The sequence below is a fragment of the Pseudomyrmex gracilis genome, unplaced genomic scaffold (assembly GCF_002006095.1).
Source record: "Pseudomyrmex gracilis isolate BER0280 unplaced genomic scaffold, ASM200609v1 scaffold_48, whole genome shotgun sequence".
Lineage (NCBI taxonomy): Eukaryota > Metazoa > Arthropoda > Insecta > Hymenoptera > Formicidae > Pseudomyrmex > Pseudomyrmex gracilis.
The window spans coordinates 420,739-439,615 of NW_018020632.1; the positions used below are offsets into that span (position 1 = coordinate 420,739).

General features: G+C 40.7%; 1 protein-coding gene across 8 annotated transcripts in view; it reads right to left on the reverse strand.

Annotated features, from left to right (window-relative positions):
- The window catches only part of LOC109853478 (spectrin beta chain), a 35,177-nt gene that overhangs the window by 15,821 nt on the left and 479 nt on the right, over window positions 1–18,877 (reverse strand). For 6 of the 8 annotated variants that reach the window (XM_020425641.1, XM_020425639.1, XM_020425640.1 and 3 more), the window contains exon 2: window positions 293–481. In XM_020425641.1, the coding sequence (XP_020281230.1) occupies window positions 293–428 (136 nt within the window). In that variant the 5' untranslated portion in view covers window positions 429–481. Of the gene's footprint in view, window positions 1–292; window positions 482–15,544; window positions 15,748–18,113; window positions 18,133–18,877 lie in introns of those variants that run through there. The other 2 variants (XM_020425636.1, XM_020425635.1) reach the window with 2 other exon arrangements.

Consider the following 18,877-nt stretch of genomic DNA (forward strand, 5'->3'; position numbering starts at 1 on the left):
ATGTGGTTGGTTGATAGCTTAATCGTACAATTTTCTAAACGATGGATTTATATCTCTATGTAATTTAAATTGTTATTAGAAATTAATGTGTCACAAATTATTATTACTTTTAAATTTGTATTTTATCACATTTCATGCGTGACCGTTGTTTCGAGCATGCACGAAACGGATTTTTGTCATAATTTGTTTTTATTAAAAATGTCATTACGCAATTGCGGTAAAAAAAAAAGAAAAAAAACTACAAGTAATACGCTAATGAGAGAGCGATATGATTCGCGAAATCGTTTCGTACCAGCGAGTGCCTTGATGCGTGAGCGCTCGAAAAGTCTCGAACTCGAGTTTCCCCCGTCGTATTCGTACTCGTCGACAATCTCCTGTTGTAGCGTGGGGTCCCAACCCCCGCGCACCACCGAGATGTCGGTCGTCATTTTGTCAATCGGACCAACAGCTCACTTCTGTTTAACCCTTAGAAAGGGTGCACCTGCAAACAATAACGTTATATCTTTTATCTTTTCAATCATCTTTAGCGGCTCGCAACAAAAAAAATTGCATCTTTTTTTTATAAACAAATTTCTAATTAAAACGCAAATTCTCCATTAGTTAGGAACACGATTCGAAAATCAATATGTTGCAATTTTACTCTGCGATTTTTACAGATCCGCAGGAAACACACACAGGGACCCGCATACACAGAATAAACGGGGACATAATCATCATAATTCTTCCTCGTTGCTACCACCCACGTATTGCGATGCGGCGAGCAAAACGGAGCCGTGCGGAAAAGCCGCACGTCTCTCTTGGCGAGAGCTACATACGGTCAAAGCATGTTGTCGCGCGTCGGTCAATCTTAACACGACAGATAAGAAAAACTGCCGAGGTAATCTTATCTATTTTTTTCATATACGCGATGCTTAATAATTAAGTAAACATAACAAGAAGAGTTCAGATAGATCAAATATTACGCAACGATATGTTCCGATAACAGGGTGGTGTTGCAGTGCGCGCACGCCCACGCCCACAAGATTTTTATTTCGTGTCTCTCCGCTGCTAAGGATCTTGGATTTATATGTTTTTCTCAATTTATCTCAGCGCGCAACAACGAACAACGACACCATAAATAAAATTTATTTGTAATTTGCGCGACCCCGATAATAATTTGCCTTCCAATTTTTCAACAGACGTGTTGAAACACGCTGCGTAACTTCACGCGCGAACCAAAAAAAAAACATTCTATCTTCGGTATCTGAAGATGACAAATATTGATAATCCACTTCGAAGAGAGTTGCATCAATTATTAACACGTACGTGATTTTATACAAATAAATCCAACGTCCAGATCGAATTTCCTTCTCGAAGGCACTCTCGCGATGTTAAAGCACAATTCACTCAATTCGACTCCCACACACGCGGCTTACGTAATGTGTTTCTTCGGTACAACACCGACGACGCGAGAAAAAAAAACGAGAAGATAAAACTTTTAATTTCTTTCTGTTCTACATTTTTTTTTGTTCGTATTTCTCTCTCTCTCTCCGCCAAAGTCAGTTCTCGCTTCTCCGTTGAGATCGTTGATTGACGGTTCGCGCTTCGGTTTTACGCTATATAAAGCATCGTAGCGCTATATAAAGCATCTTAATCATCCGAGAATCCGTGTCTTTTCCATTTTTGTTCCGATAAAATCGTCGGAACATTCTCCTCCCCTCTTCCCGTCGATTCGCGTTACCCGCCGCGTTAATTGCAATTGCCATGTTAACAGCCAAGGTCTCGCGGGTTCGCCGGATATCACACAAGAAGGTTGCGCGTACTGTTAACGTACGCGCCCATAGAGAAGAGCGAGAGAGAGAGAGAGAGAGAGATAGCGGTACGCTCTCTACGTGTGTTGTATATTCATTTAATAAACGCGGAGCCTACGCGCGTGGGAGACGCGCCGCCGCCTCGCTCACCATATGATTACATCACGCGAATGATGTCACATACGCGAAATACACACACGTCGCGCCATCGGGCCCCGCGCAGAGAGAGAGAGAGAGAGAGAGAGGCGCGCGCGGTAACTTAACGGGAAGGTAAATATTCGCGCCGAGAGAGACACACACGAGAACGTAACGACGACGTTCACAGCGCGATGCACCGTCCTCGATCCGCAGAACGAATTAAGAAACAAAAGGGGAAACGGTCAGATTTTCGACTGACTTCTCCCCCTCCCCCCGCCCCCTTGAACATTAAATAACGTTGCAATTTATTTGGATTTTTCAACTATTTACTCGAAGATATAAACAGGAAAAATATCCCTTTGGAATGAAATTATTTAAAAAAAGCAAAAAAAAAACGCAGAAAAATAAAAATCTAATTAGATAATGATTTAATTTTTGTGCGATAGATTGAAAAAAAAAAAAAGAACAAATAAAGAGCTATAAATAGGAAGAGAAAATGGTTATTTTGCAGCTTACTGAAAGTCTGTTTTCTGGCACCGTTGTATATTTGCACGTTTTATAAAAAATAAATTTAACAACTGCATAAAGTATGTAAGAATAATTGTGATTTGTTTTACGTGTTTGTAGGATTTATCGTCAGCGAGATTCGATATCGGAAGAGCGCGAACGACACAATTTCTTTCGCAGTGGGAAATTCAGTTCAATTTAGGCATAAATTTCGTCTAATTTACGAGAGGATTTCGTTCTCTCGACTGTGTGTGTGTTTACTGATTATTACTACTGATAAAACGCGGGGTTACAAGACGCGCGCGGCTGCAGCTGCAGCTGCGCGCGATTACGGTAACACTTTTTTTTTTTTTTTTTTTTTGTAGCGCACCAACTGTCACGCGTTATAAATGCGGCACATGTCGCGCACGTTCGACGCGCGCGCAAGAATTCAAGGAAAACCGCAGTAAACCGATATACCGAGTGTTTAATAATGAATCCGAAGAGATCTCGGCGAGAGAGAGAGAGAGAGAGAGAAATAACTCGCGCATAACTCGGGACAGGCAAAAGCAAGTCTGTCCCGCATAGCGTCACAATCTCAAGTAAAAGAACTCTAATAAAGTGCGCTCTCTCTCTCTGTGCTTGTGTGCGCGGCGATCGTAATTTTCAGAAGCAGCGTCATCGACATTCTCGAACCATTACCTCAAGCCTCATCCGAGAACTCGTCGTTACGTGTGCCGCTGTTTTATTTGAAAAATTTTTAAAGAGTTTGTTCATTAACGAAAAATCAAATAAAAAACCTGATTTTTCACGATTCCGAATTAAAACAATTTTGAAAATTAATTTCGGTTGTTTGCAAAAAAATTCGTGTTATATTTGCAAAACTCGTTTTTTGCTCGTAGAATTGTTTGCGGTGAAATTTATTAATTTTTTCTTTTTTTTTCTCAACTCTCTTTCGCTGATGACATCAGTCCCCCGTCCGTTGACGTTCGGATGCGGATCGATTATTATGTTTGGCGATAAAAAAATCGATGATGCGGCATCGAAAACCCGAAGAAACGCGGGCATGAATGACATTCTTAAATGTCTGGACAGTCACTTACGATGAATTAAGAGCAATTACGCGAGAGCGCTGTCATACTTAATGGCCGTTATAGTGAGAACGGTGCAGGATTAATGCCTTCGTGTTCTAGTGGGCGGAGTGAAATGAATCACAAAGTGAATGACACGATAATCGAGGAAGGTTAAGTTTACCCGACGACACTTTCTAATTTTAATAAAACGCTCAAGAGCGAAACACGGTGCGACATCAATTATGTTCTATTTTATTTTAGTTTTCTTTTTTATTTATGTTTTTCCTCTTGCCTTTACGTGGCGTGTATTTGTGTCGTTAGATTCGTGTTCGCACGTTCCGACACCAAAAAGCAACATTTTTAAAGGGAGAGTATCGATCGCGCGCGTTCCTGTCCTTTTTTTTTTTTATGTTTCTCCCATTACGAGGACGAAAATAAATTTATGAATATATAAATCGCGCGTGTGAGTAAAGTTTGCAAAACGAGAAAAATAGAGTCGAGCTGCATTTTTTTCGGAACAAAAGCTTTTGTGTGCGACGTGATTTCCCGAACCGACCGATGAAGGAAAACAAGTGTAATTCTTTCGCAACATGTCATTCCACACGATTTCGTTCGTCAAATGCCGTTTCGTGCTGTTAAATCGACGATTAAAAGCCAATTTTTAAAACAGACGGGATTATTAACATCAGCTTAATTTCACATTAAGATGTCGGAATCGTAAGTGCGGAAAAGAACGCGAGCATCCGATACAGTTCGTGCGTTTTTAAACAACTGCTTTTTTTTTTAAATCGAGATTACGACCGAGTGTATTAAAAGCTCCTCTGATGCGAAAATGGGAAAACAAGGAGCTCGTTGTGCATCGGAACGAAGAGAACAAACCCGGTCTCTATATATGTGTTGCGTGATTCTTTCGCGCGCCGCCTCAACGCTCGTGGAAGCAAGGAACTCTGTTTTTTTTTTGTTTTTTTTTTTTTAAATCAAGCCGCGGAGAGGAAATCCTCTCTTCGTTATGCGAGTAAATAAAGACGAAATGAGATATGTATATACGAGAAGCAACATAATTAATTTAAAAGCAACCAGAGAGCTGTTAAAAAAGTACATCTATGTAAACAATGCAATATTTAATATTAATAACGGCTCGATGAAACAAAATTATAAAACAAAAAACCATAGAGCCTGTGGTCCAGGTTGAAGGTGGACCACAGGCTCTATGGTTTTTTGTTTTACAATACACACACAATATTGTTGTACAAACACAATAAAATAACGCAATAAAATTGTTGTATGAAATTGACAAAAGTATTTGATAATTTTTTATAAATAACCAATTCACAGAGCGTTCGTCATCGTGATGCAATAATAAGCTCTTGTGAAAAGTTACTTTTTCCTCTCTTTCAAAACTCGTTTCGCGAAACTTCACAAAGAATATTTACAAAGTGTCACGGACCCGAACGGATAATATTTTCGCCGTTAAGCGGCAAGCGGTGCGGCAAAATCGCGCGACCAAGCGTGCGACTTCTTCTCCGAGCGTCCATCTTCACAACTCGTTTCGTTTCCGAGACCGAGAGAGAGAGAGAGAGAGAGAAGAAGAAATTCGCGTCGTCTGATGATCTTCGCGTAAATTAAGTCGTGTGCTCAAAACGGCGCGCGTTTGCACCTCTAATCTGTCTTTTGACAGTGAAAGACTCGTTTCATGGTAAAGCGAACAACCGCGCGCAACACCGGCGAAAGGTAAGATGAACACGACACACACACACACACACATACACACGAACGACCAGATTATTGATTTTCCACCAGAGTCACCGCGGCGCCGGTTTCCACGGTATATACCCAAGAACACCTGCACGAACCCTCCGCGCGACGAGCTAATACGTACCTGCATTTTTTAACCTTCAACCTTGCGAGGAACGGAAGAATTTTGTCACGTAAGCTCTTTTTTACATTTTAGAGCTTTAACCGCCGCGCAGCCGACGTTGTGTGTCGTTGAAAAAGCGAAATAGAAAACGTTGAAAACGTCGCGTCCTCGATGTCTCATTATCTCGAAATAGCAGTCGATCGTGTGTGACAATGCGCAATCTTTATCTGACAACTTAATGAGATAACGCGACAAGCGCGTAACGTCAGCGACGATATTACGTACCGCATCAGCAATTTAAATTAAACGTCTTTAATTAGCGGCGCGAAACAACCTGCGCGAAAATATTAGGCGACGCATTGCGGGAATCCAAGTGACATATCGTCTCGAGAGTCGAGTGACCGCGCGCTTTTACGCGCGTTTGTGATCTCGCGATTGATCTCAAGATTTATCTTAATTATATCAGAAATTAGAACGTTGAGAGCCGAAACACGCGAAATCTGTTGTTTTTAACGATGCAAATAAATTAACACACACGGAATTTCTTACATTACCGCACAAAGTGCAAGGAGATCCGGGCTCGACTCCTCGGTCAAAGTGTCTTTTACATATTGAGATTTTTTTAACCTAATTCTGTAAACGTTTTTTTTTTATGTATCTATCCTGTAAACCTCGACATTTGTGTCTGATTCGCGATTCTTTTACTGACTAAAACGTTGCGAACAATATGTAAAACTTTACCGGGATTTTTATTCCTGCGAATTTTACAATTGTTATTTAATTGAAATTTTCTATTAATTTCCACGTTGAAAATCCGCCCTAATTCTTGTTTTAGTTTATGAAGTCGTTTATGTACATTGATTGATCTTAATTAATTTTTCATCGTTATAATCTCACAACGTGAGAAATAGGAATGACAAATTATTGTTATTATATTTATACCTGCGGACAAATCGTAAACTGATATACAACGCGTTTGTACTTGGTAATAACATCTAATAATCAATAAGAATAAAAACGCTCGGTATGTAAATACAAACAAAGAATATATATATATAAACAGAGTCAATTAACGAGTCAAGAGAATGTATTTATTTAAGACATTAAATTAAATTTAAACAATACGGTAAGCACAAAACGTTTCGGGACTTGTACTTAAGCCATCTTCACAGTTGCAAATGTAATATAAATAATAAACTAAAAAAAGCGCACGTATATATATTAATTACATGATGATCAAATTCGCGATGGCGGTCATATCTCGTTTGATGAAAATAATGTCGAAGAGAAACACGTGCGCGCTTCTTATTCATATTTATATTAACATTTGCAACTGAAGATGGCTCAAGTACAAGCCCGAAACGTTTCGCGCTCTTGCCGTATTGTTTAAATTTAATTTAATGTCTCAAACAAATACATCCTCTTGGCTCGTTAATTGACCGTGTATATTTTTTTTGTTTGTATTAACATCTAATAATAATGTTGTTTCTCTTGAACATTGGTTTTGAGAGAAAAAAAAAAAACCCACAAAATATGCGACGCGATGCGACGTCGGTCGGTCGGCGGTCCGCAGGCCGCGTTACACACAGGCGCAACTGTGTTTCCAGTGGAAACGTTTTCCCGCGGTTGCACGACTTTTATCGGTAGGAAGAATCACGGAGGCGTGAAGCGTGGGTAAACGCCCTTACGATGACCCAGTTCGCAGCATCCCTCTCTCTCTCTACTCAACGTCGCTTTGGTTTTGCGAGCCATCTCGCAAACAACGAGGATCTCGAGAACGGGATTCTAGGTATCTCCTCGCGAAGTCAACAATTCACAGATTGATGGTTTTACACGCGCGGCGGATCCACACACGCAGCCCCAGCACGGGTATTTCAGAGAAACGGTACATCACACCATTTCTTCAATGGTTTCGGCTTCAGACAGTCGCACCTTTTGATCTCCCCCCCCCCCCCCGATTTGACTTAACAAAGTGCGTTCTCGAGGAAGACTGTAATTTTATCGCAAGGTCATTTGTTTGCAAAACTAAGCGTGATTTTTATTTCGATTCATTTTTTCATAACCGCAAAATAAATTGCGCCAAATGAACGTTTGTTTGAAAACGTGATTATTAGATACGTAAATAATTACCGTAACAATTCTCTCAATGTTTCAATGTATTCCTATAAATTTTCAATTGTTAGTTTCTAAAATTTTTCGCATGTATTAAATATACATTTTTGTAATTGTTTCTTTAATGTTCGGCCAACGATGAATCGTTCGATCATTGGGGGTATTTATCTCACGTCAGTCCGTGTTTGAAAATTGAATGCTCACGTCTAGTCATCGTTCGAACGAAAGTTCGATTTATTCGAGAACGGTGGAGAAGCTAAACAATGAGAAACAGTGTTAGGTTCGAGGAATTAGCGCGGGGTGAACGCCCTTCGAATCGCTCGGTTTGCTCTTTCCCCTTGGCCGAGGCGCGGGAAAGAGCGTGTGTCGTCGGCTGTGGCGCTAAAGATCGCCGCGTGTACACGTACGCTGAGTTCTACTTGACCATGAATTTATACGGATCGGAGAGTCAAAACTCAGACGTCGCGAGCGACGACGTTTAAAACGGATCGCGATTCTGCCAGAATAAAATTTTGCCAACCGCATTACGCGTGTCATCAAAGAACGAAACGCTCTCACGTGCTGAGTCATCGCGTATAATGTGCTTCCGTTGCTCTCTCTTGTCGTCGGAATCGCGCGTTAACGTTACGGAATGAAAGAATTTCCCCCCGTCGCTTCAGATGTTATAAATAGCGGATGTGTGATCGAGAAACGACGCGATTTCAGAACGCGCCGATTTGAAATTTAAATTTCCAAACGATCGCGAACAAAGCGCGCCGATTGCGAGTCGCCAATCGAGTTGTGTGAAAGAAAAGAACGCTTTTTTATTTTAAGGAAGAAAGAACGAAGATAAGAATTAAAAATATTTTCAATTGCAAAAGCAAAAATCCACGGCTATCAAATTAGTTAATGTAACGGTTCGAATGATTCGAGTTTAGATTTACGCGGTATATTTGTGTATGTGTGTAATCGTAATATTATTATAAATAGTTCACAATCCGCCGAATGGACGAATGGTATTAACGAGAGGATTGCGTATTGCCAAAGGTATTTAGCATGACGCCCGCCAAGTGACCGATAAATAATGTAATATCTCGTTCCGACGCGTATATAGATATACGCGATTGTATATATATGTTTTATATATATTTATATTTTTTCATTTCTAAAGATAATTTTTTTTTTTTTATAGTTTATCTTGTTTTTGAGATTCTCTCGTCACGGTTTTCTCACACACTGTGTTCTAAAAAAAAAAAAACTTAAATTTTTCTCTCAATTTCAAAGAGACAAGCGATTAAGACACACGCGAGTGTGTGTGTCTGTTCGCTCGTAGAAATCTTCTTGCGAAAAAACATTACGTAAGATTGAAGTTTCACGCGATTTCCTGGGACGCGACGGGAAGTTTCGCAATTGTTCCGGCGGCGCCGCGGAATTGATCAACGAATTAGGTCGAATCGTGGATACATACATATCGTACATCCCGACTGTGACCTCGGCGACAATTCCCTGTCCATCGTAAATCGCGGAACTTGCATCGACGACGACAATTTTCAGTAATTCGTACGTTCCGTTCGTTCGAGCCGACGAAACGGATCAACAAATCTCTCTCGTCTCTTTTCTTTTTAAACGGTTTAATCGATCGATTCTATTCAACGTGTCGGGCGTTCTAATCGATTTAAAGATCAATCTTTACGCCTCTCGTAACACATTGGCGCGCATCACACGAGCGATAATTGAGAAACTTGATGTTCGCAGCCGCAAACTCATTAGCGCAAGATCGTTCGATGCAAATGAAGAGTTTGAATTAAGTTAAAGCCGATTAATTAGCGACTGTTTTTCCAAAGTTCTCGAGCAATTTTGTTTTTTAATCTCTCGAACATCGTCGTCCCCGACGACGAGTTCTCGACAGAGATAATTAATTTTGTAATTACAAATTTTTCTTCTTTCGTCGCTTTTTAAAATAGAAATCTAATTTGATGACGTCCGCGACGTCCAAGTCATTAGTTTGGCGCGATAAATAAATTTTGTAATATACAGGGTGTCCCAGAATTGGTTTAACATCTCTTGTAGACAGGTAGAAGGAATAAAACTGAGGTGAAAAGTCCTATACCATTTTGCTGGATTTGCAATAGTTACCGAGATTTTAATTACCAAAGATCCGCGAATAAGCGTGCATCGGGCTGTCTTACGCGCGTAGGACAGCCCGGCGCGCTTCACACAATTACATTTTAATATGTATATGTTATAGTATATGCTGTTATATTAGCTCCTCCCATATGTCGCTATGGGTAACACCGTTAGCGCGCGAAACGCGGCGGGCAGAGTCTTACGCGCATAAGACAGCCCGATGCATGCTTATTCGCGGATCTTTGTTAATTAAGATCTCGGTAACTATTGCGAATCTAGCAAAATGGTATAAGACTTTTCACCTCAGTTTTATTCCTTCTACCTGCCTACGAGAGATGTTAAACCAATTCTGGGACACCCTGTATATTTAAATGTTTGCTTAAAATTAAAAACTATACAGAAGTATAAACAACTTCTTGCAAATTCTTTTCGCAAAATTTGTTTCTATTCGAATGAAACCGCCACCTCACGTGAAATGAGCGTTTAACGCGTTAATTAAGCAGTTGAATTCTTTACGTGCCAATTAGCGGAAGTGAATTACGTGAAAGAAATCTTTCAACTGCCGTTTTGCTTCTACAGTTATCTATATATCTCATATCTGACACGTACACACTACATGTGTACACGCACACAATTAAACGTTAATATCCAAATGCAGCACGGAAAAAAAAAGATTTGCTCGAATAACGAGAAATTAATTACGTGACCGAAGCAAGAAAAATGTTTATCAGTTTCATCGAAGTTTTCGTTTCGCCGACAAAATGTTTTGTCGACGAAACAAAAACATTCAGACTCGACAAATTTGTTTTGCTTGGTCACATACTTACTAATAGCAAAACTTTTGTTTTCGTGCGAGCAGAAGATCGACCGTCCGAGTTTTCTTATCGGACGTATTTTTCACGTCAAACGCTACACACGTCCGTCTTTTGACAAATTATCGAGAGATTTCCAACATATATATTTGCATACAATAATAAAAAAAAGACGAAGATGATTTTTCGAGTTTTAAATTCGATTCGAATTATAACGTGTGTTGATTTGCACTTTAAAAAAACATTTCGCGCGTACGTCGAGCGTCTCATCAGCTTCTCTTATTGGAGAAAACTGATGTTCGCGAATCGCACGAAAAAAAAAAAAGACATTTAATTGAAACGAGAGAAAGAGAGAGAGAGAGAGAGAGAGAGACAGACATCGGATGGAAGTACCTATTCTAGGCGGAGAGCGCCGGTAGTTGTTACTGTGTATACGCGAGCTACGTCACATCCGCATTTGCGTTAATCTGGCCTGGTCGGGCGACTTGGACGAAACGTTTCCAACGCACGCGAAACGAAGCGCTCCGCGCTTTTTAGCTTCAAAGTGGAAAAGCTTCGATCGGCGCGCGAGCAAAACCAGGGTTTTTAATATTAATATCAACGTCTATTATTATTCGTTCGCGATTCCACTCACAAAAATACACGCGTGATTTCTCTAAGCGTGAAAGAAAAAAAAAAAAAACGAAACAAAAGAGCCGTATAATTTTGTCTCGCGAGATATTCCCGACATATGTTTTTCTATATCTAATCGCAAAATAGTAACGGTGCTTTGACCGATATTGTTACCTCACTCCCCCCTTCCTAAGCGCTTCTTATTGTACCACTCGAAACCGTAAAACGTCCGTAACGATTACGTAAATCCCGAGGAGAATAAAATGACGATCATCATCGCGGATAAAAAAAGCGAGATACAGTTAGAGTTGAATGCTTGATGATGATGATGATTTGACTCGCTGCGCGTTGACGCACGCGTGCGCGAAAAACAGAGACGATTACGGCCTCTGTTTCTAATTTCGTTTCCTTTTAAAAGGAGAGACACAGGCGGACTGCAATTTCTTTTTCAACGTTAAACAGAATATTTACATAATTATTGAAAATGCAAATTATTGCAACATATTTATAAATGCGACGTTAACCGATAATTAAAAGCACTTGAGAAAATATTTAAAACATTGACAATGTTACGTTTAATATTTACATATCTACAAGAAAAAAAAAAAAAACAACGTAGCAGGAAAAATTTGCTAAACCTAATGAATTTTTTGTTTCACCAGCAAAACGTTTTGTTGCAAATAACGTTGCCAAGCAATGAGAATTTAATAGGATTGGCGAAAATTTTTCTTCCTGTCAATGAGAGGTAACTAATTTTTTTGCTGTTCAAGCGACTTTTTTTTGTAGTAATTATTTCTTTAATAAACGCCGCTCTCACAATTTCGTCATGTTTGGCCTATTTTTATTTCTAATTAGATTTATCTCGAATTGCTTTATCGAGATAGGTAGTTTGTCTCGCGCACAAATCGCTCTTAAATCGTTTCGGTTTCGCGTGCGACAAGCTTTGTCTCTGAAAAAAAAAAAAATCGAAAGATTGCGCGTGCATAATCCGTGAACGCGCCTCGAAACTAGGTTGCATCGAACCCTAGCCGGAAGCGCGTGTGCGGCTTGTTTAAAAAATCGATATCAAAGACAGGTAATTAAGTCGTTGCAGAGAAGGACGACGACACGATTGCCTCGTCTATAAAAAGAAGATGCGCGACGAGAGCGGCATCGGATATAAACAACAATAGCCGGAGATTTCGCTCCGCTAAAAAAAATCGCAGATTACACACTACGCGCACACACGTCGCGTGCGATATAACGAGATCTTCTCCCGAGGCTTCGTTCAGGTATTTTTTTCGTTCCGAAAGTGCGACAAAAGCGAAAGAGAGCGAGAGAGATTAGATTATCCAATAAACACATTTCCAGGAACGCGCGCGAGTTCGTACGCGCTTCGCGGAATCGACGGAAAAAACAGGTGTCAAACGGAAAATATCGATCGACGTGGTGCATTGCAGCTGCGAAAAACGTTACTTATCACACGTAAAGTAAAAAAAAAAAAAAACGTCTTATCGCTCCAAGCACTAAAAACAACCACACCCGTTAAAATGACGGACTTCAAATTACCACCGATCTCTATTTGCAAGAAATTGTTCCGAGTGTTTTTATTCTAATAACAAGAAAAAAATTAATAAAATATTATAAAAGTTTGTGTTTTTTAATAGACTATTTAAAGATATTAAAAACCTAACAAATAATCAAACCAAAATGGTTCTTTCAAATACGATTCGGTCGAATCGACGAATGTGGTGAGAGCAGACGCACACTCTTGGTTGTTCCGGTGTTAAATAATTTAGACGCGTAATGGTTGCTAAAAAAAAAAACAAACAAGTAATAATAATAATAAAAAAAAAAAAAAAAACTTACACGGTAGGTCACGCAACTAGTGGCTCGATTCTTACAAAACTGCACGAACGCGGTGGTTCTGCACACACGTGAACACAGGTTGTGCTATTGAATATCTGTGTTCGGATCAAATTCGACCTCACTGCACCGCGTTCGTGCGCGCGATAATTAATATTGATACGTATCACGTTGCCCGCCGTTGTCTTTTTGTCAAGTTTCGCGCGCGCGAGTTACGTCGTGAAAAGAAAAAAAAAAAAAACACACTCCGCGAGTTGACTTCTATTTTCCGAACACTTGTCTCTCTTGCAAACTTATACAATACAAAAAAGATGATGATGACATCATTGGGAGCAAATAGACGAACCGCCTGATCGATGCAATGTCACGTGTGTGTTTTATGCATCACAGTCCGATTGAATTACTTGATCTCTTATTCGGGAAGAGACGAACTATAATTCGCGCGGGCAAAGAGCGACAGAGAGGAAGAACGCGAACACTTCTCGGAACTTCGGCTAAATATAATGTATGTATGACCTGTCTTCTCTCTCTCTCTCTCTCTCTCTCTCTTTTTCTCTTTCTCTTTCTCTCTCTCTGTATAACTTATTGTTCGCGTGACATTTTCTACACGCGCGACAACAAATCGAGAGAGAGAGAGAGAGAATTCGACCTTTGCTTCCTACAACGTGTGAAAAAACTTTTCTTGTCCGAACCGAACAATTGCGTCAATCAAAATTCACTAATTACGAACAGGTTGAAAGAGACTGCAATTTCTGGCGCGACACTGTTCGACGCTCGCGGCTAGAGAAACTTCCCCGGAACGTGTCATTGAGCATTTGACGTGGTAAAAACAAAAAAAAATAAAATAAAAACAAATGTAGATCACACGCGTCGAGGTGCAATGAAATCCGAACTTTCGCTGAAGCGAGAGATAACGTGACGCGTCACACGTTATTGTGTGTATTACGTCGAGGCTCTGTGCCTAGATAATAACCGCGCGCGTAATCGCTAAAGTAAGAATACTCGACCGTGTTGTTTTCAGTCGCTTCGTTATTGTCATTCAGTGATAGTTACAAACCTTGCGACCAGTGTTCCAACATTGTCGGTCTCTATTGTTGTACAATACCGCGCAATCCGACTTGTACCTTTGAACCTCTTTACGCGCATGTTTATTGAACGAATGATGGAGCACAGTCGTGTTTCTTTACGTTAAAGTACAAGGCGAGATGACGCGTTTGCTTGTTGTTACTTATAATAACTCGCAAACAGAAATATTATTATTACAACACATTCGATTATTCAACTAAATATTGAAGTTGACACAAGTGCCACTAGTGCCGAGTGGACGTGCAAATATACAATATTTTTTTTTTTTTTTTTTTTTTAAATTAACACACATGAAAATTCGAATCAACTTTAATTCGAAAACTAGCGACGATTTATTCGGTCGGTGCGGGCCAATGTGTTCGCGCGAAATATTTTTTTTTTTTTTTTATTTATTGAAACGTGCAAGAATACACAAAAATTTTAATACACGTGACGTCAGTTTTTCAATTGAAATTTTCATTTTCTTTCAAAAATTTATTGTGGAACGCTCGGTTTGCACATCTTATGTGTGTAAAATAAATTTAATTTACTTCTCTCTGTAAAAATTAAAAAACTTCCATTGTGCAAAAAAACATAATATATTATTATTATTTTAATATTGATAGAGTTTACTATTTTTTGTATAAATTTTTGTCATTGTGTTCTCAATAAAGATATTATTGTTATACTTCTCGCGCGATAAAATTTATTCCCGATATTTTCGGTATCACTTGTCGGGAAAAAAAAAAAAAATAAGTTACATCTCAAAATCTCCGACAAATCCAGGACAGGAAAGTGAGGCCGATTAATCCGCCATTTAACTTATTATTAACATATGCCGAAGACGTGTGTCGCGCACGTCCGCTGCACTGGCCGCTGTGTCATGACGTAACTGTAAACACAACATCCGTTTCGATTTTGATATCAAGTCACCTGTGTCGAGGACGTCGACAGGACAGGTGTACTCTTAAACACATCCATCCAGTTAAAGGTCAAGTGATATAACAGATTATCGATTGCGCACGAAGTCTCGGGATAAATCAAAAGATAATAAACGCCATTCGAGTTAAAAGGTCGTATCTTTTAAATCCCTATTGCTTTCTACGTTAGTAAACACTAGAAAATAGACAAACTCGGTGACGAGAGGCGCCGCCCAGATAAAAATTTCTGTTGTCAAAACTAAACACCAAAATAAACAACATGACAAATACACTCGCGTACGCGCCATAGTACAGCTCGAAAGTTTCTCTCGACCGAGTCTCGTTGTTTCGACGATAGAAATGGAAATCCGCCGTATCAATAAAAAAAAAAAAAAAACGGCAATTCGAAATTCGTCCAACTCGTAAATTTTGATCAACGCAAATAACACAGTCGAGACGCGAGTTTCGATGCGGTTTGGTCAAAACTCACCCGAGTTTTGCGCGTTCGCTTTGGCGAGCTGTCACGCAAAACACACCACGCGCGATAATGGAGCCAAGCGTTTGACTTTGTTCTTTTCTGAAGGATGAAACCCGACGACAAACGGGCAACATGACACCAACCGTGTCTCTATCTATGCGTCGTTTCGGATATTTATCAATCGCGCACGTCACATTTCGCTTTTGAAGTATCTTATACACTGCGGCAAAACAAAAAAAAAACACTTACCGAATTAGTACTGCACCCAAGTGTTTTACGTCAATGCGTCACAGTTCCGAACCGGAAGTGCCACTTTCCGGGGTTAATTCTCTCATTTTTTTTGTTTCGCACGGCCGAGAGAAACTCAAAGCGCGACTGGCTGCAACATTGAAGTGGCGGTGTCGACGCGGGCTAACTCGTCGACCTCAAACATTTCGCGGCATTTCGATGCCGCGCTCGATTCGGAGTCACCGACGACGAGTGACTCAGTTCTCAAATTCAACGCGATGTCGTGACGAAATCGCTTTTAATCGCCGCGTTTCGGCCGCGAAACGCAGCCGCTCCGATCATCGGCGATCGGAGTTGTCCGATGAATGATCGCCAAGTGGGAATCATTTACTCGGTCAAAAAAACAACAACGCCTTCTGTGTGCGCGCAAACGTGTGCAAGCGAATTTCGGAAGAGAAGACTCGCGAGCGAGATCGGGTTCACAGCGCAATCGCGGCTTGTAATTTTCTCGAAAGTTACACGTTTTCTCTTCCTCGCTTCTCGGGAGGCTTTAAACTTCCTTGACAAGTTAACGTCGTTGCGTGTACTCCCGAAATAGCGCGCGCGATCGTACGCGCTTCTTCTTCCACCCTTGCACTCGCAACGCACCGCGCACGCACGCGCTCGAGAGCGCGCGCACTCTCGCTTCCGCACACTCCGCTTCGAGAACGCGACGCGCGGCACTCTCGTCCGAAAAGACTGTGTGTGTGTGCGCGGCGCGAATCGAAAACGCCGATGCCGAGGCTCAAGCGTATGACGACCGCGCGAACCCGACCACTCGACCCGATTGCAATTCATTTGTTTTCTCCGGACGGTATACAGGAAACACTGTTATCCATCTCTCTCATCCTTAGAGATAAAACAACGGAAGCGGCAAGTGTGCACGCGGGTCTCTCAATAAAGATTATTTTTAAACTTGAATTTTGATATCAAGGAACGACATCAGAAATGTAATCAAACGTGAACATTTAAACATTTACGTAGAAATACACCATCACGAAACAAATATTTGATATTTTATTGCCGAAAAAGAGAATCCTCTGAATTTAATCATATATCCAAGTAAAAATATTAATGTTGAACATTGATGTCATTGTTGGTAAATATTTAATGGATTTAATATATATATAATTTTTATTAATTAAATAAATGAAAATTGTTGAATAAGTATATTTTAAATTAAGAAATAAAAATGTTTGAGAGCCAAATGCCAGATATGCAAAACATATTTTTGCGTATCCAGCATATGTAAATTAATACACTTGAAATTCAAACTAAAAATAATTTTAAAATTCATGTAAGAAGCAGCATCTTGTATGAATATGTCTTTTTAATTAATAAAAAATTAATAAAATACGTCTCTTAAAATACGTCGAGTTTTTAACATTTTTACTTAAATATATTATATCTTTAACGTGAAAATTTTCAATTTTAAGAAACTTTAGATTGAATAACAATTCTAAAATTTATAAGTAGAATTTATTTGCATAAGAACATATATATGAAGTTTAGATTTGTTCGAATTTGAATTTGTTTTACGTGTATTAATTTAAATATTGAAAATACATTTCGCGCGTGCATCCGGCGTTTGATTTTCAATCGTCCTACTTTTTTATTTAAATTTTTATACTTAAATACGCAAATATATTTTAATTAAATATATCACTAAACAAATATATATATTTTTGAGTTATAATTAAATTATTGTATACATATTGATATATTAATGATTGATTTCAGTGTCGTATATTTGCTCGCACACACTTTGACCTCTATCGATTAGTTGTTACTGCGGTGCAATATACCTTTATCGATTAGTTGTTGTCGCAAGTTAATTTTCGCATCGTTTTATTTGGGAAAACATCGCGTGAAAAAGAATTTACTGCCCGAGTCGTTTCGGGCGCATCGATCGCTCGGGTGAGCAAATTAAAAATCAGCGAAGATAACACGCAGAAAAACAGTCGAATTTATTTGCACGAAATAAATAAAAAAACAAGTCGAATCTCCGAGAGATCCGTTCGGTTCTAACGCGATTACGCGCGTGATAACGGGTCCTTGATAATTCTTATATAACTCTCTTTCTCTCCCTCTTCCTCCTTACTCTCTCTCTCTCTCTCTCTCTCTCTCTCTCTCTCTCTCTCTCTTGCCCAACAATCATAAAAGTCACAGAATTACTCGCGTATCGATCAATCCCCGTTCAATTCGGCCTCTACTCGACAATTCAGCAAATCTAATCTCGCGCGCCGCTGCAAGAACCGATTCACGGTCCTTTGCTCTGCGCGCACGTACGTCAAACGAGATTGCAGGCAGGTAAGTTACAAGGACGAGTTTATCTCGTTCGAAGCGCAAGAGATCGCTTTATTTGCCCCCCTCCCCCTCCTCTCCACGCCCATTGACATCAATTTAAATTTAACACCGCCAAGCTAGCAAAACGCGCGAGCGATCTGCTTCACGTTCGAGTAAGTCCCATCCTGATCAATTCGCATCCGCTCTCTCTCTCTCTCTCTCTCTCTCTCACTTACTCACTCTCTCTCTCTCTCTCTTTCCCTACCCGCTCTTCCTCTCTCGCTCGAATGTAATTTGCAAAAACAGCTTTCCGCCGTCCCGATTTTTTCTTCCTCTCCACTCTCGGAGCTTCGCCGATACGCGCGACACTTTGCGAGCGCGGCGGCGACGGCGACGGCGACGGCGGCGGCGGCGGCGAATGTACGTTACGTTGCTCGATTCGCGCTTCTCGGCGCGGAAAACGCCGGGAATTGGGTCACCGGCGGCGGCAGATAGGTCGTCTTGACAGGTGAACAAAACCCGCTGGCTGAGAGCGGCCGATCGGTGAAGCAGGAAGAGAGGAGAAAGAGAGAAAGAGGATGGGAGGGAGGGAGGAGGAGGAGGAGGAGGCCAACACCGCGGCGGAAATTAAAAGTCGGCCGATACACAACGACGCCGGGGCGATAGAGCCACGACGACGGAGGAGGAGGAGATGCCGAACCGGGTCGTCGGATCGAAATAAAGAGAAGTGGGCGATCGACAACGCCCCGCGAGAAGAGTTAAACCTCGACGTAAACGGACACGCACCCTGTCACGAGGAAGAAATTTTCAAGGGAAGTTTCTCCTCCCCGCGGACGGACGAACTCTCGATTCACACACGTTTTTTACGCAAATAAAACCGCGCGTACAAACGCGTACGCACAAACACGTTCGCCAGCGGCGGTGGGTCTCGCGATCGAGATAGCTGCTGCGGCAATCGATGCCGGTGGAGACTCCTAAACGCGGAGAGGATTCTCCACCACGACGACGACGACGACGACGCCGCCGCCG